Below are 24343 nucleotides of genomic sequence, written 5' to 3'. Positions count from 1 at the left end.
GCCGGTACCGCAGGGGTAAACTCTTCCCCGCGTCTAAGTTATGTATATATATATATATATATTTTTGGTTTTTTTTGGTTTTTTTTTTTTTTTTTTTTTTTTTTCTTTTTTTTTTTTCTTCCTGCCTTTGGATGATGCTGTTCTGAACCGATTACCGCTTTCTTACTTGCCAGAGCGTAGTGCCAGAGAGACGTGTCTGTTTGTAGGGGGACTTTACAACCTTCCGAGCATCCGGAGAGATTTCCTCACAGGGCAGAACGCTGGGTTAGCTCACTATAAACATAGAGAGATTGCAAATGTGAGGAAGGGCGGAGGTGTTTAAGCAGGTGCTGTTGTTTCATCGTTTGTTTGTTTATTCCTCCTCCTCATGCCTTCCCCCTCCCTTAAATCCAGGCACCGTTCACGCCTCTTGCAAATGAGATTTGGGCGATGCTGAGAGAACAGCGTGTTGCATGGCGTGTATGTGCATGCATTCGCGGGGGTAGGATACTCGGTCCTCAGCATTTGCCTGTGATAAGAAGAAAATAGGATGTGCCCATAGCTGGAGGAGTGACAATGCTAGCCGAGTGGGGCTCACCAGCTGGCGATCTTTGCAGAGGCATTTGAGGATTATTCAGCTACAGAAGATCTGTGTGAAGAGTGCTATCTCTGCCGTGGCTGAAAATAGGAGGTGCCTACCCTTACCTGTCTTAATTATTGCCACCAAAAGGACCATTTTGCCACCACTGTGGGAAGAAGCACTTGCTGCCACTGACAAGGTAATGCTGTGGGTTGGGAGAGGGTATTTATGTGCCCTGGATTGTGGACAGAAACCTTGTGGATGAAGGAGGGACTCTTCCCCCCCTCTCCTTCCCTTCTTGCTTTTGCTCTGTGCACTGGTTGATGGAGGACTAGCACAACTCCTGGGGCACCAACAAGACAACTGGTGGGGTGCCTCTCAAGGGGCTGCAGGGGCATCACGGGGTCAGGATGCTGGAGGGCAGCTGGCACTGATCTCTCCCTAGGAGCGTGATTTTTGTGGGGCTGCAGGGACTGGGGGTACTGTCATACCTGGGCTTGGTGATGTGGTGATGTGTGTGATACAGTCCCTCTGTTCACAAGTGGGGATTTTTCTTGCTAGAAAGGTATAACGGAAATGGGAATGTATTTGTTTTCCAGAGACAGCCAGGCTTAGCTCAGCCATAGACTTTTCTGTGTGACCTTGGGACAAATCACTTGGCTCTGCTCGGCAAGTCCCATCTGTTACTTATTTAATAACCAAAGATCCCCCCACATGCAAAAATGATTCATTATGGGTTGAGTGGGACAGTGATAGCACTAGCCGAGCAAGGAGACAGAGACCTAAGTCCCAGTGTGGATGCACACATGCATGTCTGTCTGCGTGCACAGCCGCTTAGTTGTGGCAGCACAGGTGGCTATGTTGGGAGTTAACCTCTTTCAGTAGTTTTCTCTAAGACCCAGATCTATGCATTTATTTGTAAAAATGCGATCCTGCCTGCCAAATGTGACCACCGTGGCAATTTCTACCACCGGTTGATTTCTAGGTTGTTTTATTTTTGTCTTCCCCTTCCCCAGACCTGCCTGGCGGCAGCCGCCGGCGGCGGGCGGTGCTCAGCACCAGGGACAGCGTCCGCTCCTCACTGCCCGCTGCCCCGCCCGCCGGCTGCGCTGTCCCGCACCCTGGGGCTCCACCGCCCCGGCAGCCCCACTCACATCCCATCTCTTCCCTAAGAAGCAATTTCCGGTGGTGGGGAGGGGGTGACTGGGTACAGTAGGGAGAGCCAGGACGTTTCTTTCTCCTAGTCTTGAAGAAAAAGTAGGGGATCATCTCAAAAGTGGCGGAGGATCATCTTGAAAATACACCACCCTAAATTCTGAAAGGGAAAGATGTATGGAGGAGTTAACTGCCAGGCTCTTTAAATTTCCTCTCACTTGATTTTTTTGATTACCATATTCCTAAACATTTCTATTGCATGCTAATCTTTTGCAAATTCTCAAATACTTTGACTACATTTTAATATTTATGTTACATGATCACAGCATTGATCATTATTTCAAATATTCACGGAGTATTTTTTGGGTCTCTATATGGCTTTTCTGTCATTTTATCTTCCTGCATTGTTATGACGTTGCTGGCATAGTGGTAGTACTGGCATCCCACCATAACCACTCTTGTTGCAACTTGCTGGAAAATGTTTTCTGAAACTGATATTGCCTTTTCTTGATCACCTCCTCCATCCCATACAGTTTTATTAATTGTTAAAATGTCTAGGATTATAGATGAAAGCACACCTGGGCTATTAGTTCCTGCATCACATGGTGTAAGTGGGTTTTGGTAACAGCAGCAATATGTAGTACATTTGGCAAAATTACAGAGATCATTGCAAGTTTCCCTGGGAAGTTAAGCACATACATATTAAAGCCAAAATTGTTTCAGCAACCTGAAAGCGTGTGTAAACACAACACGGGGAAGAACTTCCAGAGATTGCTAAGGATCTTCTTGATAATTAAAGGATTCCCTGGTTATTAGCTATGAAGAAATGAGATCAACACTTCAGTCTGTCATTTCCAGGGGACATTCTTACCAAAGGGTGAAAATTCTCCCTTGCTGCTCAGCTTTTTCATATAAGTGGAATTATGGAAAACTGTTTTGTAGTCTCCTTCTGTATTAAGCCTTTTTTTTTTTTTTTTTTTTTTTCAAAGATCTTGATCTAATGTTCACTGGAATTTGCAGAACTGATAATAAAATGAAAAATGTTTGCTTGATGTTTTTGTTTTGTTTTGTTTTGTTTTGTTTTATTTGGGGACAGAAAAAATAAACCATAGTAGAAATCTCAAAACAGAACAGGACGCTCATATATTTTGATTTTCAGATAAAGACCATTTGAGTGCATCAGGTTCTGTGTGACCAAAGTGCATTACCTCTGAGGAATGGGTAGGAGGGACCTCTTCCTGCAAAATGAGCCTCCCCAGAACATTGGGAGATAGATTGCCAAAACAGCTTGAATGCAATGCTTGGAGTTTGAAATGCAATAGCAGAACTCAGCAAAGCTTAGCATCCTGAGTGTACTTTCTCCTAACATTGGTCCAAATCAAGATGAGCTGAGAGGTCACTCTCTTTATGTAACTGTTTCTAAGGCTGTTCCATATTTTGCTAGTGTAAAATCTTCACTGTGAAAGAAGTGACATGACTGACTCTGAACCAGTAATTCAGTTGCTGCTTGCTATGGTTTTGTCTTCTCTGATGACAAAACATAGGTTAATTTCTTGGAATATACTGATTTGATCCATATCAATATATATTATCTGATTTGTTCTGGATTTAAATTAATTGTGGTAGGTAATGTAAATTAATGCCTAGAAAGCATTAATCAGCAAGTACAATGGCTTAAAGTTATACAAACATAACATATAAGTAAATTTTGTCACTACTAGTGAATGGATTTTAAGAACATTAGTTTTTGTGATTTTTCTAATCCTAAAAATCCTTTAAGAAGACCCTTAAACTTTATATAAGTCCTTACAGATATTTGACCAATAGTATTCTTCTTCTGACAAGCACAGAACATTTTCTTAAGTGTTTTCCTGGACAGGGCCATGAGTTCTATTACAGCACTGTTCTTTGATTAAGTAATCCAATGTTTTATTTTTATTATTTAAATCTGCCCGGAGATTCAGAAAATATGAATGAGCCTGCTGTAAACTTACGAAAGTGCAACAAACAAGAAACACAAAGGGAAGCGTTGCTACTTCTCCCTTTTATTTATATTTTTTCCTCCTATGATAGAGGTAAGAATGAATAAAACCATGTCCCTCGGGCGAGTGGATGTGTTGCCTGCTAGAGGCCAAGGTCCAGGAGGGCTCGGACTGCGCAGCGCAGGTGCCGGGCTGCGGGCTCGCTAGTGGGCGCTGCTATAATGATGCAAGCCCCGGCAGAAAGGGGGTCACCCTGCAGCCTTCAACACACTTACACCTGCGGGAGCAGAAGCCCTTAACAGCAGTCAGATGCATCCCTTGTAAAAACTCTCAGACACAAATATAGTGGAAAATCAGCTCTTTGTGAACTGTTTGCAGTCTGATTTTTGATCAAGTTGTTTAATTAGTGCCCTTAGATATTAGAGCGCTTTTTGTTTCTTTTGGTCTCTACAGACGGCAAGTGCAGATGGATATGAATTTGAGATTGGTATGATTTTGAAAGATTTATATATTTTTAATAATGAGAGATTTCCATGATGTTTCATGGAATATTACAGATGCTCATTTTCTACTCGGTTAAACCTCAACATGAAGTAGCTGGCACTCTGCCCTAAGGGAACAGCTGAGAATTTCTTCTGACAGAGTCTGGCATGAGGTTTACATTGCCAGGGAGAACAGAGGTCACAGGAACATGTTGAGTGCTTCATCAGGTCTGTGTCTTCAGTCATCTGGGTAGTATGTAAACTTTTGTCTAGGGCAAGACTCAACAAAGGACAGATAGGCAGTGTTCTACTTCTTCTGCAGTTGCTCCAAGCCTCAGGTTAGTGTACCAAAGACTGAGACCAAAGTGTCCTCTGTTGTTAAAGCCTGTGACTTCAGGATAAGTTTATAGTTAGATCCATAACAGAAATAAGCAAGAAACCTTGACACACCAGTAAATAAGTACCTCATCCCATTTGGCTTATGTTTCTGTAAATTTGGGATAAGTCCACTGATGATGAAGAAATTGAACAGTGTGAAAAATAAATGTGACTGTACGTGCTGTGCAGGTTGCCCATCAATGGAAACAAAACATATAAGTTATTAACTGGGAAACAATTCCCATTACTTTGTGCACGCACTCAGGAGTTCACTGTCTTTGAAACTGCTGATACCTCTGTTCTCAATCTGAGCACTATAGCATGTCAAATTCCCTTTAGGATTATCTCTAACAAATTAAACAAGAGTTATATTTAAGCTTATGAAATTTTACTTAATTTTGTTTTTGTACTGATCCTGCTTGTAATAATAAGCTGCCTGTAGTAAGAAAGAATAGTAATCAAAATGTGGAGGGACTTGTATGAGATTCTTCTGGGAGAGAAGCACAGTGAAATTGTATATTTGAATAGTTCCCTTGGCCATCTTCTCTTCAGGAAGACTTTCTCCAGGAAACACAATTAGTGTGCTTAGTCTATCAGCTCTCTGCTCAACCATTTTGCCTGAAATAGGATTTGTTACCTGATTATTCTCAGGATATCTCCTCATGTCATGGTCAGCTGTGCCCATGAGAAGGATGACAGGAAATAAACACCAATTGAAACACCGGAAATTCTGTTTAAATATATATAAAAAGAATATTTTTACTGTGACTATGGTCAAACAGATTGCCCAAAAGATTTGTTGTGTCTCCATCCTCAGAGATATTAAGAACCTGACAGGACATGAAGCTAAGAAATTTGTTTTAATTGAACTTACGGTAAGCAGAGGGAATGGACAACATAACTTCCTGAAGTTCCTTTTCACCTCAACCATTCTGTTCTTAAGTTTATGAGTGCAAGACCAGGGAGCCAGATCTCTATAATGCAACACAAATACATTGAAATATTTGTCAAAATAAATTCCAAGTTGTTTCATTACATTGTGAAAATATTGACTTCAGGTGCTTTGGATGTGGATCCTAAGCCCGATACTATAAAACAGAAACAGTGTTCTCAGTGTAATTAGGAACATTTTAAGTCCCAAGTAAATTGATCTTAGCTTTAATAAAGAGAAGACAATTCATTAATTGTGGAGCAGCTGTAGCCTCCATCTGGACCCTTCTTTCCCCTTGGATGCCATGAAGGGGAAAGATTTTATTGCTTTCAGAAATAGGAATCCCCCAGCTATGACATATCCTAGTATTGTGGAACCAGAAATATGAAGGAGACCTTCAGCTTTGTCTCACTCTTTACCCTGTTATTTTATAATGATAGACACAACTATAAGCAGAGAAGAGCAAACAGCTGTTCTTTGGAGGGAAGGAAGTTAAAAGGGTCTTCCTTCCCTCTCTTTCTCATATATTCTGTATGGAAAATTTTAATCCATAGACACAAGACCAAAAAATTTGGTGAATATGTGTAGCAGAATTAAAATGGTGGATTGGATTTTTTTTGTACCACAAGGTCATCCCAAGTCCCTGAACTCTCTCTGTTTGCATACCTGAAGATTCAAAGGCAGGTAGGTTGTAAAAAGGCATCTAATTTTATATCCAGTTATAGTCTGCAGCGGAGCTGGCACTTGTCTACATATACTCATGTTCTGGATATGTAGCCTTACTTTGAGAAGTTCAGAAAAATAAGTATCCATGGTGTTAAGTAAAAGAGTACTATTTCATTTCAAATGTTAGTAAGTTTATAAATAATTAATTTTTTAAAGTCATAACACATTCAATTAATTAAAGGTATAGGAATTTAAGAGCTCTGATCTTGCACAAGGATATCCCTTGTAGCTCATCCTTTTGACTGGTCAAATTATATGGTACCAACTTCAGAGTGATGGAATAAATAATTGCAAGACATAAGCAATAGATAGTCTGTAATTAGGGACTAATTAACCTGAACTGAATTGCTTTTATTCTTTAATGGCAAAGGGTTGCAGTATTGATAAGCCAACTCTTCACAGAATAAAAAACCCAAACCTTCTTGAAGTGTTTTACAGTTGTCTGAAGCTTATTTTATTTTTAGCACTTTATATTACTGAAATTAATATAACATGAACTTATTAATATTGCAATTAACATTTAAATATAACATTAAATGCTTCCTCATTTTAAGGATTTGTGTTTATTTGGGAATACTCACTCAAACTCATTTACTCCTCTGTAAAAATAATTTACAATTTATACATCTAGGTAAAATAATAGAGAAAACCTCAAGCATCAAGCAGAAGAATGTTTTTATATTTGTGTGTCTCATCTTCAAAAGCAGGAAGAGTTTAATTGTGTCACTATATTGAATGAACTAGCTGTGAGGAGTAAATTCAAGATTAAAATCCTGTGAGATTTTCAACTCAAAGAAACAGAGGTAGATTTTCTATGGCCATGGTTTCTTTCACTTTACAGTAGGTGCTGTTAGTCATTGTTAATGGATCAGAAGTGATTGGTGGTATCTGAAATGTATGAAATTCTAAATTTTTTTATTGCATCAAAAGATTTATGTCTATAAAACTGAGACTGGGGTCTTCCCCAGAATTTTGCAGTTGTTTTGTTAAAAATGAAATTGGACATATTGGTTACCTATGTAGCTCAGCATCTTAGATTTAAAAGTGCACTTACATTTCTGTACTACCAGTGTATTCACTGACAGGTGAGAAGGTATTTAATGTGCTCAGGGATCAGGACCTGGCAAACAACTGTTTAAGTACTATATTTAAAACTGGAAACCTTCTGCTACAAATCCATTTCCAGATGCAGAACATTTTCAAATATATTTTCTAGTTCCACAGGTTAACCACAGCCCAAGATGTGAAGTGTTTGCTGATTTATTTATTTATTTATCCTTCAGCAACAGTGAAGATGAGTGCAGATTGCATTTCAGTCTATAGGTAAATGCAGCTGATCAAATGTTTTGAGGATTAGTGCATCTGTATCATCTTTGTGTTGACTTCTTGATACCAGTGGAGTCTGTAGGGTTGTGTACAGTATAAGGATTTTTCAAATTGCTTTTTGATGATTTTTGAAGTAAGGATGCAAAAAAGTGAAAATAATTCTATTGCTTTGCTGTTTTAGAATTATTTATTTTTTGCTTAAAACAAATATAAATATTAATAACAAAACCAGTTTTCTTAATCTTGCTTAAAAGCCAACTTATTTCATGTTGTATCTTGCAAAATAAAAACAGATTTATACATTCTACATTCCTCAGAATAACAGCTTTGGATGTCAACAGCACTTTCCTAGTGCTGGAATGGATAATAGAGTGCAGCCAAGGTTACATTAGTGTGGCATATGCATATTAGAGGCATAGAAAATGTCTGAAATTAAAGGGAGTTGTTTTCGAAGACATGTGTTAGAAATGGCAACACACCTTTCTTCTGTAGAACTAAATACTTGCCAGTCTTTTGTGTGTTTGAAAACATTTCCCTAAAGAATTTTTAAACATGATTGTCAAAAAAAAAGAAGATGATTTAAGACAGCAGAAGTAGAAGCCTAAGATTGTAAAACACTCAAGTGAGATTAAGTTTTCTCGCTTGAAAATGATGAAAGCAAGCATATGCAGTAGACAATGTATTACAGGTATTGATTGCTGTAGAAATAGGTGTAATTTTAGAAGAGATTGTAAGATATTGTATCTTAATATATAGGACATATTTTGCTGACTTTATAAATAATTTTAAAGATCTTTCTCTTATTTATTAATTTTTGAAGGGTATGAGGATTATGACCTCGTGTGCAGCTCTGCATAGCTGTCCACTTGGAGATGATGGTGACTCCTTAGAGGACAGATGCCAACTCCTGGTTAACAATCAGTATAGTGCTCCTTCTATCCAGAAGATTTGATAACTTCTTTTCATCACCTCTCCAACTTTTTTCCATCATGTTGTCTCTACCAGCCTAAAATTTCCTAAAATGCTCCTTTTGCTGTTCCTTGCAATCCTGCTGTTGAAGGAAGATGTCTGTGGGAACTTTGGGCTTTTTGTTTCAGCACAGGCAAATGAGAGAAGAGTGGTTGCACACATGCCTGGTGATATTATCATTGGAGCTCTATTCTCTGTCCATCACCAACCAACTGTTGACAAAGTTCATGAGAGGAAATGTGGAGAGGTAAGAGAGCAATATGGCATTCAGAGAGTGGAGGCAATGCTACATACCCTTGACAGAATTAATTTGGACCCCACACTGTTGCCAAACATAACATTAGGATGTGAAATAAGGGACTCCTGCTGGCATTCTGCTGTGGCTCTGGAGCAGAGCATTGAATTTATAAGGGACTCTCTCATTTCTTCAGAAGAAGAGGAAGGGATGGTGCGATGTGTGGATGGATCATCATCGTCTTTCCGCTCCAAGAAACCCATTGTTGGTGTCATTGGGCCTGGCTCCAGCTCAGTTGCTATCCAGGTCCAGAACTTGTTGCAGCTTTTCAATATACCTCAGATTGCTTATTCTGCCACAAGCATGGACCTAAGTGACAAAACTCTGTTCAAGTATTTTATGAGAGTGGTGCCATCTGACGCACAGCAAGCAAAGGCGATGGTGGACATTGTCAAACGCTATAACTGGACCTATGTTTCTGCTGTACACACTGAAGGTAAGAGGTTGCTTTTTACCATAAAAAAAATGCCTTGGAAATACTCTGGTGTGGTCTAATTGATGGATGATGATAGTTTGATGTTGTTGCATTTTTGCCAGTCAGCTGTCAACAGTATAGACTTTAACTTTACTTAATAATAATTTTACATTTTCTCTGGGTCTGAAGTGGCATTTGAAGTAGCATCATGTTGTCAATGGCTGAAAACATATTTTAAACCACAGATGGTGCGTGCTCTAGGGCCACTACTCATTGGTAAAAGTGCTTGACCTGGAGTCTCCAAACTAAATTTAATTTAGTTGAGATTTATTTATTTTTGTTTATCTACTAATATGTAGAATAATAATTATGACTATTTTAGAATCAATGGGTAGTGAGAAAGCATCTGGTCTTAGTACAGATGAGAGCTAAATCATCATTTGGAACTGTAGCTGAGTCAGAATGTGTTCCTGCTTAATGTCTGAGCCACAGAGACACAGGTACTAGAAAACATGCAATTCTGGTTAATATTTGAATGCAAATTGTTCCAGTTCCTCAAAATAGATATCTTTTTATCGTTTTTACAGTACTCAATGGAGTATTGCACCACTTCTTCCTCTGCCTATGGGCATTGGTTTTGGGAGAGAGAAAGGGAAGTTTCCTTGAATTCCCTCACATATTTATGCTCCATCAGGTGTCCAGAAAATCAGAACTGTGTGCTAAATTGCTTTCCTCTTTTAATTTATTTGACACAAAGCGTAAGCCTTTTATCCAGAGTTCAGAAGAGTATGTGATTAAAGGGAAATGCTATGGAAAAGTGCACTTGATTTCATTATTCCTTGTACTGATAGAATTGAGTTCATCTTGCTAGAAGTGACTGGAATTTGATACTGTCTTAAGAGCAAGTTTCATCAGGCCTTGTCTAATGACACCACCATTTAAGGAGTTTTATGGAATTAAGTTCTGTGATGAATTTTAGGACCTCACCACATTGCCTCTGTTCAAATAGACAGATGCTGAAAGGCAGGCTCAGAATAAAATCTGAGAATGAAAAATGTTAAGACATTGAGTAGTGGTGGTGACGTTGCTGAACAGTGGCAGATGCTGCTGGCTTTGTTACAACCAATAGAGAGCAGATTGTCCTTCCCGCACACTATATTTCTCTGGCAGGCTTTATACTATTCAAAGCCCCTTCTGAGGAGATGCTGGTCCAACGGTATAATGTCGAGATGTCTTTCCTCATACAGATATGCAGAGAACTTATTCTGCAGCATTTAAAAAAAAAAAAAAGTTAGAATTTGCATGCAGATTGTTGCAACCATGTTTCCACATGACAGCTGGCTGTTAAATAGCTTAAGCTTTTTTTTTTTTTTTTTTTTTTTTTTTTTTTTTTTTTTTGTATGGAGATGCATGGATACAGTAACAGTTTAATTTAAAACTTGTTCAAAAGTTTCTAAATCTAAAACAGCGTTCAAAACAGTGTATAAATTATTCTACATGACATCATGTAGTGAGGGTATTCTGTACCAGCTGATGCCTTTGGCATGGTTAGATGTGCAGCTTCCCCTTTACAAATATGTATGGTCAAAAATAATGCCTCTAACAATAGCATAAGATTTTATATCTTGAATACTTTTCATGACTCATCTAGTTTTTACAATGGACAACTTTTACATCTCTCCCTATTGAGATGGGATGTTTTTTATATTAGTGTGGGAATAGTCATGGCTATATCAAAGTCTGATTCTTCACAGAGTGAAAATATGTCCTTTTTCTGCTTTCTGAGGACACCCTTAGGAGCTGATGGTAACATATGGCATGTTAATCTTACGGCAAAGGAACTTTGTACTGTGCACTGGAAAGAGGGGAATAGGGACACAAGGGCTGGAGTGGGACATAGGTGTTATGGGCAAGACAGGAAGTAAATGAGAGAAGAGCTGAATGTGAAGAAGGGGAAAAAATTATATATGTAGTACAACATGTGCCTACTTCTGCTGTTATTAAAGTGGATATGGTAGGTGGAGCGTTGTTAAAACCTGAGACCTCATTCATAGCATATTTACAGGAATATAATTTTGGACTTCAGTGAAAAACATTAAACTTGGATGAATCTTATGATCCTATCTTCTAGTTGCATAATCTGGTAAGGATGATGAATAGACTCTCCAGGTAAATAACATCAAAAGTTTTATTACAATAGAACTATTGTAATAAATAGAATTAAATAGATGGTATTTAGGACGGAATAAAAAAATATTAGCTGATCAAGATATTTCTTTGAAATGTGACAATATATGATGTTCAGGGCACTTTCTAAGGACTATGGCACATGCTATCCCTTGCATTTTTTTTAAACCACCTTTAAAAAACCCTACACAATAATACTAAACAAAAAGGAATCGAGTACATAAGCAAAAGAGAGATTATTTATTTATTTATTTATTTATTTATTTATGTTGTAATTATTTTTTCATTTTAATATGGCATCTTGTAACTTATACTATTCTAAATATGCCACTCAACTCAGTGTCCTACATTCACAGGTATTATTTCAAAACAGAAAGAAAAAATTTTGAATCTTGCTCCTTGAGATTTTTACTGATGTAGGATCCCAGAAAATCCCATAGAAGGTAGTCCTCCTTTTCACATATAGAAGGTAGTTCTGACCAGCTACATTCATTATCTTTAGCTAATTTTCATTCATTAATTTGCTTATTAACCAGATTCTTCTGATCTTTATGGTCATATTCTGATCAATATGATCCTTGGCTTCTGTGAATGATTTCCATGGACAGGGAGGATCCTCTCCTCCAAAGCTGGATGGAGAACAAGAAAGAGACATGAAAAGCCTGTTAGTTTCATTCTTTTGATAGTCTCATCAGGAGATAAATTTATAGGTCTCTTTTCCGTCTATTGTAAGAAAAGCCTGGAATACATCAACAGTTCCATAATAAAAAACTTCTTGTTTGAATCTTTCTTTATGAACTTACTAATTATCTTTGTCTGCAGTGGATTAGTGTTTTGGAAGGTTGATCTGAAGCTGTGTTGTTAAATCCTTACTTAAGACTTACAGATTTAAAATACACAAAAACTGTTGATTCTTGTAAACTTTGCTCCTTTGACATTTAGCATTACAAATTAGAGTAGGTGATGCCTCCAGGTTTATAAGTGACCTCTAAAAGTAAATTTTTTTTCTAAAAATGGGAAGGTAGCAAGGATGGCTCTCAGTGTAGCTTTTGTAATTTTGAGGAGGAAGGTTCTTCAATCCCTTCAACAGAAAATGTGGGCAACAAATGAATGACATTTCTAATAAAAAAAGGCCATATTTCTGTAGTGTATTTTACATAGACCAATCGGAAATCTTTGCAAGTCTTAGTCTTGGGTTGTAGCTGTCTTTCTTGATTCTGTCAGGAATCATTAGTGTCACCTTCCCCTTTTCTCCAACTCTTTCTTACATTGAATAATTTGTGGGACTCTACTCTGAAACAACCTGGCTTTAAAATAAAACTTTATCATGCACAATGAGGGCTGTTTTCCAAAAAGGCATATGAGTTTTGAGGTTCAGTCCATGCTGTGGACCCATAAGCAGACAAGGTAGCAGTGCATGGCAGGGAGGTAGGAGTGAGCAGGAATCAGGGAAACTGGGATGTGAAACTCCTTGTACTAAGGACCTATTGCTCAAAGCCTGAAGAGACTACCTCAACATTTATGGATTACTGCAAGAGGCATGCAAGGGTGTGCTGGAGCTCCTACTTGTCCAACTCTTTCCATTGATGTTACAGAATTTTTTTCCTTTTCTCTGGTAGGAGCATAGCTTAAACAAACTTTCCTTAAAATTAAACCAACATTCACTTCTTAAACCAACTTCACAGACAGACAGCAAGTCAATAATGCAGCCGAGAACTCTGTGTATGCTTCTGTCTGAGAAAAAGTAGCACAGCAGAGAGAAGGCCCCTAATTTAGTCTTGCAGTCTTGCAAGAAGGTTTGAGATCTTTTTTAGCTTATTTAACTGTTGCCCACCTGTGTGGAAAGTATGCTCACAGGAAGGCATAGAGAGGGAAATTTGTGCATGCAAAAACCATGTGATGGTTGGCATGCAGGCGGGCCATTTTCCTCAGCCTTCTCTTACTTAACCACTTGACACCACAGTGAATCGAAAATGGTGGGAGAAATCTGGAAGAGGCTGGCTGGCTTCCAAAAGAGACAGAGTTGCCTGTTTACCTCATTTCCCATATGAAAGCATTCCCTGGTCTTTTTGAAAGATCAAAGAAAAATATGTGCAATTTTCTCCAGTCACTGAGGTTTGAAAGCCTCATTCTGAAAGCCAGTTTGAACTCAGTACCCTCCTGTTACGCAGACTGACATTTAGATCAGGCCTTTCTAGTCAGCAACGAGATCAATCCCTAAGAATCTCTGGTAAAAATTTGGCTGGAGTCAAAGGAATTAATAACTAGAAAGGCAATTTTCATTGCCATTGGAAACCATTTATTTTGCTGCACTGAATGGGGTGAAGAGGTGATGTATGCTGGAAAAATAGAATTGTACAGGGGTATATTTGAAACACAATAAGCCAAATATATTGGGGGTGGCAAGGGAGGAATTTATTCTGGTTATGTAAAGGGTGTAATTTGCTTTTGAAGGCAGTCTTAAGAAATAAGACAGTTTGTTGACATTTTCTTCAGGCAGCTCTGCAGGTAAACATTGAATAAACTCATTCTCAAAGTCCTCTGTGTTTAACTTCACTTTTCTCCATTTAAATTAATCATAAGTGCATATAGAGAGGTGATTCACATTCATTTTCTTGGGATGTAATTTGGCAAGCATAACAAAAGCAGACCTCTTTTCCCCTGCACATAAAGGTTATTTCTCACAGTTCCTTTCATTTTTGTTCAAATGTGTCTGGTTAAAAGACCATTTTTACCCCCATCATTTGCTCCCAAATAAAAAGCTAAATCAAAATTAGTCATAGTCTGTGAGAATAAGATGAAGAAATGAATGAAAGAACTGCAACAAGTTGACATTAAACAATGTGCCTGGAAAAAACTGCACTTATATGAAGTCTTTGCATCAGACTCTAGATTTGTCTCCTTTAGAGACAACAATTGTATCATGGTCAAAAATATTATTTGCTTTTCACAAAGTAATACAATTGAAATTTGCATTAATTTTATTTGAAGCAGATGTGATAATTTTTCATGTTTATATGCAGGAAGAAAACCCATGTTGAAACAATGTACCAAGAACGTGCTAGTCCACGAAAATATTTTAATTTGCAGACAAAATCTATTTCTAAAAATCCATTTCTGAAAATTGAAGAATTTCCTGTCTAAAGACTGGAGAGCATGCTATTCCAGTAATGTTTATTTTTTGCTATTGGGTAAGAATAATTATGCCTTTGGAGTTTTCTGAAATTACTTTTCGATTGTTTCAAACATAAATTTTGAGATCAGAATTATCACAATTTGATACTCTCTTAATTACATTAATCTTGTAGCAAAACTGAAAAATATCTCTCATCTGAAAGAAAATATGGGGGGGAAATACCCAGTTCAAGTTCCAGTCCTATCCTTGCTCGTTTTTATTGGATATTGACATCTGAAAGAGGTAGCTGTTTCCTTGCCTAATTTCAAATATTGATCCTAGTATTCCAATTGTGAAAAGTGAACAAATGCTCTCTGCCAGCTGGGAATACTGAGATAGAAATAGGAAGTAACTCTGAGTTAATGTTTGTGTTGCTCTGCAGTGAGTGACTGCCCAGACAACATTTTAACACTGCTCAGGCCAGATACACCTGCTGTGAAGGATCTTGGCTGACAGAAAAATATAAAGTGAGGAGTATTCTCTGCATTCTGTGGGTGTAATGGGGATGAAAATTCCTAGGGAAAATACCACGAGACTGCAAAAGGAATATGAGCAAGAAGGTGTGCTATTCTAAATCTTAAAAAGAAAATTAATTTTTAAATTAATGATGGAAGGTGGACTTAGCTAAGAGCAGGTAATTCGAATTGTCAAAATGTCACTTTGCTTCTTTTGTTTAGGGATTAAGTGTTTGAATGGCACTTTTCCAGCCACTTAGACTCTATAGCAACTCAGTGAAAGTTTCAGTGTCATGAAACTTGCCTTCACTGAGAAGAAACAATGAGAGTCCAGCAACCTCCAGCTTTATCCTCCTTTTTTCCACTGCTCAAGGCCTGGAAATAGCCCAGTTAGTGTCCCCATGCCCAGGCTGCACCTCTTCAGTCAGAGGAAGATCTGTAAAGTTGATGAGATTTCAAAATCTTTCAGAAAACAAAGTTTCAGGGCACAGTGCTTACTTGGGTCAGAGCAGTTTTATCAAAGATGATGCTTCTATGTGTTATCAGATGCCTAAGGGTAATGGAAGTGATTCCTTTTCTGTATCCCTCATTGATATTTTGTCTTTGAGATTAAAAACTACATGCTATAGACTTGGTTGGAAAACAGATATTCCATGCAATTAAAAAAAAACAAAACATTTCCTGAAGTAATTTTTGTCCCAAGTCATAATTCAAAGCTAAAATAGCAACATTTTTTAGTGAATAAAAGCTCTGAAAAAATTTAGAATTTGGTCAAAATAAACTGCTTGATGGGTTTATATTAAGAGTTGATAAAAGATATCTTGATAAATCAAATGAGATCTTTATTCTAAACTGTGTTCATTTTTAATTGCTTTTCACAGATATTAATGCTCCTTAACAGCTCTGGCAAAAGGTGCTTTATTCAAGAAAGAGCTGGAAGTTTCCCTTACATCCCATTTTATTTAGCATGTGTCTTGTATTACCAATCCTGTACACAAATTAAACATTTTTTGGACATATTGAAATGTATCCAAAATGAATCCAATAGTTAAGGAAAGGATGATAAACCAGGTCCCATTATTCACTATTTGTAAACATTTGTGGTACTTCTGAGTCTGTGTTCCTTATTCTTCAAACTGCATATTTTTCTTTTTTTGTGTTACCTAGTGGCAGGAAATTTAAATCATTAATTTCTTAAGTAATTTTTCATAGATTTTAAGGTCAAAACTAAATTTTGATATATGAAAAAAGCCAAACCACCACACTCAAAAAGCTCCCAAAGCATTATTTCATATTTGTTGAAAGAGATTCTAGTTTTGAGAATTCAGGGGTGATCAGAACACTGTTGAGATGGGAGCCAGGAACAAGGGGAGGGAGAGAGAAAAAAAGCTATCTAACACCATTGGAAAGGCTAGGATTAGAACACACTTTTCAGAGTGCTAGTTTAAGACCACAGGTAGGAAAAGATTTTACAAGATTTACAAACTAGGATTTAATTTCCTACAGAAACAAGGAAAAAAAAATATTGCACTTGTCAGTATCTTTATGCATCAAAACTGTATCATAGTCAGATTAGTAGTGCAGGAATTAAATCAATGATACTTCAAAATGTGAAACTTTCTGTGCATTTAAGGAGCAGAATAGATATTTACATTGGTCCACACACAAAGAACATTTCCTGTGCCTATAAGAGATAATTTGTGCCTATAAGTGTTAATTTGTGATTTCTTTGAGAGCTAAAAAAGGGCAAAGGGCTTGTGCTGGATCTTTTAAACTTTTTCATCTTCCTTAAGGCAGTTTTGACTAGCTGATTCTTGAACCATGCAGGAGACAATGATCTTGGAGGTGAGCCAAAAATTATAGATTAATTTAGTTTGAAAGGCACTGAAGAGAATAACGTTGCATCCATCTCAATAAAACCTGATTGCAGACTCATGACATGGAGGAAGCCCATGCTGTAATGCATGGTGTTTATATCATTATACTGTATGTGTATACATTAAAGGAGTGATTGGGAAGGTTATGAACAGAACAGTTGCCATCTACCTTGGCAACTGGATTTGCAGACAATATTCTTCATAAATCACTGCCTTGTTTTTAAATGAACATAATGTAACTCATAATTCTGAATATACTGACTGGAAAAAATGCATATAAGATTTCCTTTAACTGTGGGTTTTGATTTTTCTTTCTGGAAGTCTGTCAACATTTATGGCTGGCCAGATACATGTCCAGGTGATATATGTGAAATCCTCCATATAAAATCAATTACATTGTCAAAGGGCAAACAAACAATATATGGGGAATGGCTTTTCTCAAAGTGCAATATATACTTGAAGAATTGTAAAGATAATATCTGTGGCGGATGGTAAACCATCACACTGAATGAGTCCCATGCCAAAATCCAACCTTATTGTTGGGAACAGTGGAAGTATGAGGAAAAATTCCTCCACAGACTGTTCCTCAGTCTGTTGTGATCTAGTCAGATGCTTCCTACTTGTTTTTAACTAGGGTTACATATTTTGTTTGTACCTTTTCTTCTTGAGATAGATTTCTTCTAACTTTTTAGTTGACATTACAGGGGTCAGCAGGAAAAATAGAAAAGAAAAGAAAGATGCAAAATAATAGTGAGGGGACTGTGATAAGGATCTAGAAAATTTCAGTGAAGATGGATAGCTACAGCAGACAATTCAGTTGTCCAAGACTGAGATTCTGGAGTGCATAAGGCGAGCATATACAAACTATGGTTGATCGCACATGGCTGAATCACAGAACATGTTCATCCTTCTCTGGTTTGAATTTGTAGAAATCTGTTCTCCATATCTTATTTCTGCTGGGTAGGATAGGTAATGAAATGACAGCTATTTATTACTATTACAGCTATTTATGCCTTATCACTTAGGCTAAAACATTGTTTATAAAAATACACACAGGACCTTAGGTAAAGGCAGAGTTGATTTCACTATCAGGTAGTCTGTTCAGACTGTAAATTACTCATTATCCAAATGAAATAACCAGTTGTTTTCGCCAACCTATAGCCTTCTATTATGATAAGTCCTTTCTGGGAAAGACTTCTCTTCCCAGGTATTTTTTTAATCTTTATTTTGGTGAAACCAAAGAGCTCTAGTTCTCCTGTCACTTCTGTGAAGTGGCTTTACCAGATGCTGAGTTTTTCTTGTAGTCCTTGTATAAATCTTTCTAGTTTTGTCAAACTCATTTTTAAGAACATGTACCCTTTCTCCTAAGGAAATTGTTATTCTATTTTCTTCACCTTGAAGTCAGGCTGGACTTCAGCATTCAAAGTGATATTTCTTACCTTATTAGCAAACCAATACAGTGGTGGCCTGTAAATGTATACTGCTGATTTTTCCCTTTACAGTTATCTTCCTCTCTCTTGACATAGCTTCTGCTTATCTGGATTACTATCTCAGCATTTTAAGTTTCAGTGGGTTTTTTTTAAACCCACTGTTTCTTTTCTGATTGCATTAATTCTTTATTGTTACCTCTCGTTAGGTTTGATTTTTTTTTTTTTTCTTATCCCTCCCTAGTCAAAATAAGATTACTGAGCAACTCCAGGTAGATAATTTCATAAATATTGCAGGACGCACTGATTTGGAAATTTCTAAAACTTTTGGTTCATGTGACCTTGACTATCAATCAATGCAGACTGAGCCCTGGATAAAATAAAGACCATCAAAATTACACACTATTTTTAAAGTTCTTTCACCTAGGAAAATCCAGACTTGGTCTAGATGTATTCTAAAGTTCAGGTTTAAGGTCTATATTCTCCTTTTAAAATATACAATTTTAAATAGATACATTTTTCAGCAAGTCTACATTCTTAAAGCTTAGTGTATTACAGTGGTTAAATTTGCAGATTTGGCATTTAGTGAAAAACAGGGCATTTTTTTACACACAAGCAAAGCATTGAAGGTGAAAGATAAACTGAAAATCTTCCTCTATTTTATTTTCAACAGGCTTCATACCCACCTGCAGTGTCATTTATGTTAGGATTGGGTTCTTGTACACAATACCTGTTGCACTTGAAGAATCCAGCATCATCAGGTGGCTTCAGATATGGTTCTTGTAAGTAAGAGGAGTGAGCAGTCAGGGAGGATGTGGACATGTTCTTGGGAGTATTCCTTAACTTGCAGAAGAAATTGTCAGTGTCTGTGATCTGAGAGCACTGCTGAACAGGCAGCAGACATGCATCCTGACAGTAAATGAGTGAAGCTATATTTAAACATTAAGAAGGAGCAAAACTCCTTTCCCATTTCAAAGTTTGGAAGTTTGGAATGGGATTTTACATCTTTGTTGATGTAGAAAAAGCAGTGAGTGTCAGTTCCTTTCCCGTTTCTGTGATAGCTTTGCATCTCAGAGACAAATTTTATAATAGGTTTCCAAAGAAGTCCAGGGAGGAAAATAAGCAATGTATGTGCTGCTTATTTGGTTTTATGAGTAGAACAGAACTTCAGGTTGCATTTGTAAGTAGTTTTTCCTTTTTCTTCCATCTTTACCACACAAAGTACAGGACTCAATTACTTTTCACATTAATGGAAGCTTTCAAAAAGATTAAGATATGTGCCCAAAATAGAACTGTGAGAGAGTACATATTATCTTTCGACTATAAGCTTTTCATACGTCTTCAATCATGATCATATATAAAAATGGTTACTTTGGTTTTTTCATTCCTGCAGCACTGTGAGATGTGAAGTTACTTTGCTCATTTTCATGCATATGCAAAAAGACAAGCAATTTGTCTGACCTATTTCTTGTCCTAAAGGGAAAGTATGAGAAAACCTCAAATTTAAGGGGTCTAAAAAAAAAGTTAAAGTTGAATCAGATGCTCTCTTTCCCTGGCTTAAATATCTGTGTGGAAAGATCCCTGTACAGGGTATTTCAATGCTCAGCTTCTTATTTTGGCATGTTCATGCCTCCTGAAAAGAAAGCTATATGTAGATGGTCTGTGTCTTACGGGGTATGGAGCTGAAGATTTTCTTCACTCAGACAGAATTTCTATGGAGGACCTTTTTTTTTTTAATTTAAAGGTATTTATGTAAAGCATGTATGTCATCACACTTAAGATATTCAGAATAAAACATCTGGTGCAGCATGCATTCAGAGATCTCAACCTTATGGGTTTTGCATAGAAGACAGACTGCTGCAATGACTGGGACGGGCTAGGCATGTAGTACCTTCTGGTAAGCTACCTTAGATTCAACTGAGCTGTGTAAGCTTTATAGTTGTAACAACATCCTGCCATGGAGTTTTATTGAGAAGTGAGAGTTGCTTGACCTGTACATTTACTGTAGGTTTACATTGTCCTTTTCCTCAAGCCTGTGGAGGAGTGACATGCAAATAGGTCTGGCACAGGAGACAAAGTGCTGAGAAGAGCTTCAGTCATTTGTGGTCAGATATGCCCATGTCAGGCTACGGTGAAGCCTCTGCAATTGCATGTGATGGCATGTTCATCACACTCAGCCACATTAGGAGGGGGAAGGTTGTTGTCTTCTACTCTGTGCTGTGGACCTGCCTTTGCTGCTGATTAACTTGTGTGTTTGTGGAAGGAAACACAGTATGCTCTCTTATAGCCCCCTTCAAGAGTGGCAGTCAAATCAAATCCCCCAAACCAGAAGTCAGCCTGAGAACATAGGCCATGGAGAGCAAGACAGTGGAATCGCTACTGGAGAAGGGAGTTTAGGATAGTTTATGTGGAAGTGAGATCCAGTTGCTTGCTCTCCTGGACTATCTCTGTGGCCCTGATGAAACTGTAGATATCATGCCATGTCTTATGATGGAGAGACTGGTTCAAACACGCATTTGGGCTGTACCATTGCAGTATTGTTCTCAAATTCATTAGTCCATTGGGAAGTATGGCATGGGGCACAACACTCTGGAGCTGAGCATCTCAATACAGCAGGCTGGATCAGAGCTGCTTTGGATGTGCCTGCAGTCCCATCTGTAACCTGGTGGGAACATACTTCAGCCATCTGCAAGGGGCCTGCTTAATGGTTTTATAATGGTTTGGCATTTTGCAGGCTGAGCACTGGCACACATGGGTGTCTTTGAAGCGTTTATTCCAAACACCCACATTTCAAGCGTGTGAAGGAAGTGTTGTGAGGAGCAATACTTTGGAGAGAAGAGACACTCAGACACTACTTACTTACAATGTGGGGCAGAGAAACTCACAGACATGCAGTTTGAATACATGTTTCTGTTACCAAACACACAGGGGATTGTGCCCTTAGAGAAGGTGCTCTGAAACATTGAGAAAAAGTGTCTTGATTGTCATGGCTCCCCTGGAAAAGAGGAAGAGAACACTAGAAACATGGGAAAATGAAACCTGTAAGGCTGGTTGCTATTTCTCTTTTACACAAAAGCTTTTATCTGATTCTGGGTTTTTTCTCCCCTTGAACAGTTGGTAGAGTGGGTGTTACATTCAACACCTCCGTGTGACAAATCTCAGCCTACAAAATACTGACATGTTACATTTCATTAACCATATGGGACCTAATTATACTGCCAGCTAAAATACAGGTGCAAGTCCTAAAGGACCTGTTTGCTGTATGTAAATGGGGCCTATAGAGTTTTGAAGGATGTCTTCCTGCACAAATCAGAGAGCTCATTTGACATTTGCAATATGGACAGCTCCATCAAACTGTACAGAGCCTAAGTTTTAATATCTAGCTGAAGTAAAAGATAAGTTTTTACTCACAAGATTGAAGGAGGAGAAGGGGCAGCATCTGTGTGTGTACTAAAAAAATTTAAAAATTGTCAGAGTCTTCCCAGAAAGTAGTATTTCAGCATTTTGCAGTCATGTCCATAAAGAAAACTGGCCAAAGGTAGACAGATTCCTTAAAACAGCCAGAGCATTGACATTTTCTGTCTACAGACAACCTGGAACAAAGTGGCCCAGATTTGGCAGTACTATCCCTGTCCTGTCTGTCCTGCTGGGTTGCTGGCTCAAAGACATGAGCACAACGTAATGCCACTTGCAGCTATTTTATTACAGATTATCTTATCAGGTGGGCTGTGGAAGAGCAGGAGTGAACTCTGTGCAGATAGGATATGAGTGCTAAGAGGGCTCTTAGCAAGAGGAAGCAGGTCTAGCAGGTCTTTCATGGCTGATGGTCATGACTTGTTACTATACAGGAGGAGCCACAATGGGTCCTTCAGCTGCTGTATGTGTAACACAAGACCTGAAGGTGTTCTTCAGACCAGAAGTGAAAGTGCAGTGAGGTGCTGTCAGTATTATTGAAAACACAGTTAAATTTCAAGCTAAAGCGAACTATGGAATACAGCAGTAACTCAGAGCTGTGTTTGCATTTATAAGCAGTTGATTTGTCCTAAATATGTCAAGTAGAAATGACTGAATTTTGCTTTACAAAATGATTCTTCAAATCAATCATGTTAATACCTTCTCATAAGCTGATGGTTTCTCTCTGGCAAGATGTGTCATTTTGATATGATCGTGGTAGAGGTGCTACTTACTTCATTGCACAAACAAGAAATTAGTAATTACTTCAGAGTTTTGTAGAGGTGTTTGTAAAAAATCATACTTATAACTATGATAATATTTGAGAGATTTTTGTGTGTATTTGTTCTGTACATTAGTGTGAAAACATATCTATATAACTTTTTCTTCATATTTTTTCTGTGGAAAACAGATAAACATTTTATAGTGAGAGGATTGATTTTAAAGAAAAATGTTTTTCAAAAAAGCAAGAATGGGTGTTTGTGCATTTTCATTTTCTGTTGGTGGAATTTGCTGTAGTCTTATCACCTACTGCCCACAGTTGTGGACATCCATAGGTGAGACATAATATGCCCAATGACTATTTTTACTGTCCTCCAAAAATAATAACAGTGAATTTGCAGTGAAACTACTTTGTTAATCTGCATCAATATGTGAGAAGATGCTCTGACTTCAAAGACCAGCACTTTGCCATGCATGCAAAATTTGCTGAATAAATAATTAGACTGATTGCTTTGGGTTTAAATAGAATTTAAAAAGTATTTGGGGCACCATACCAAGTAATTACATATCTCAGAGGCACAGGGAGTTGGTCAGATTGTGAAGATTATCTATTTAAGGACTTTGCTTGAAATGTGCTATGCATAAAATGTATTATTCTAAGGTCCACAATGAGATTACTGACCTAGTATAATCTTTCCAGCTGAAAAGTCTATAAAAAGTTACCAAGCAACACTTTCTGATGAAAAAGATCTTGTAATAAGAAAGGATATTTACTGCTGCACTCTTTCTAATCACGTACTGCTTAAAGTTATGAGCAGTTTATAAACAATCAAGAATTGTTTACCAATTATTTATGAACTATATATTAGCTATACATCTAACATTTATAGTAGAAAGCCAGTAGTAGCAAAACATCCAGTCCCACAGTCGAAAAAGTATCAAACAGAGTTACCAGACCTATCTGTGAATAAAAGAGCAGTGGAAAAAACACCCCTTGGGTCTTCAGACTAATTTTCAGTCTGAGCTACATTGCCTTGACTCAGTGCTGGGCTTGTATGGTGTTCTGCCGATTTATGAACACATGCATTTCCAGTTTGCTCAACAGGAACATGAAGATTTCTTTCACAGGCAATAATTGTTTTGGGTTTTTTCCTACAACTCTGCCTTTGCTGTGATTCTGCTGTCTATTTATTTGCACTGAAAATTTTTCTTCTCTCTTGTTATGCATTTGAATAGCATCTAGCATCTGGGTACAATCACCTTAGCTGTTGCTCATATACATTATTATAAGTAATTTGCTAAAAGAATTACCATTCCCAAATAGTAGCACTTGCAGTCATGACTCACTTTACTGTTAGAGCCCGAGACCTTTCCTTTTATCAACACTTTTATTTCTGTAGTCCAGAGAGTGCAATAGAATTGGACTAAAAGTGATGGCAGTTTCAATCCATCACGTACTCTGCAGGGTTCTGGTTCAGAAAGGGCTCTGAACACTTTTGCTATTTTTACTCTGAACAGGTGAGCTGTCTAAGGAGCAGCAAATCAGACAGTATCTTTTTCTGATAGACAATAGACTTCTTATTCTATATTTGACAAATTTTTAATATTGTCTGTTAGAACAAGAACTGTTCCTGCTGATGAAGGAATTGCCTACTTGCCTTAATTACATGTTTCATCAAGGACTCTTATTGTGTGTAGCAATCAGTTTATTCATTTTCCTCTCCACAATACTTTTCTCTGAGCAAACCACTTGACTCTTTGGTTTTGATTAAAACAGAAACGGGTATATTATTGTAAATTCTGTAAAACCAGAACCTTGGAATAAAATTGT

The 24343-nt window shown here is 37.6% G+C and overlaps 1 protein-coding gene across 1 annotated transcript in view; it reads left to right on the top strand.

The window, feature by feature from the left end:
* The first annotated feature begins 436 nt into the window (after positions 1-436).
* Positions 437-24343, top strand: part of GRM5 (glutamate metabotropic receptor 5) — a 231737-nt gene continuing 207830 nt past the window's right edge. The window contains exons 1-2 of the mRNA XM_041414099.1: positions 437-758; positions 8360-9239. Of these exons, the coding sequence (XP_041270033.1) occupies positions 8561-9239 (679 nt within the window). The 5' untranslated portion in view covers positions 437-758; positions 8360-8560. The remainder of the gene's footprint in view (positions 759-8359; positions 9240-24343) is intronic.

Source organism: Onychostruthus taczanowskii, unplaced genomic scaffold, assembly GCF_017590055.1.
Source record: "Onychostruthus taczanowskii isolate IOZ18803 unplaced genomic scaffold, ASM1759005v1 scaffold44, whole genome shotgun sequence".
In the NCBI taxonomy this organism is placed as follows: Eukaryota; Metazoa; Chordata; class Aves; order Passeriformes; family Passeridae; genus Onychostruthus; species Onychostruthus taczanowskii.
The sequence above is the reverse complement of the archived record's forward strand: the minus strand, read 5'-3'. Positions and strand labels throughout refer to the sequence as shown.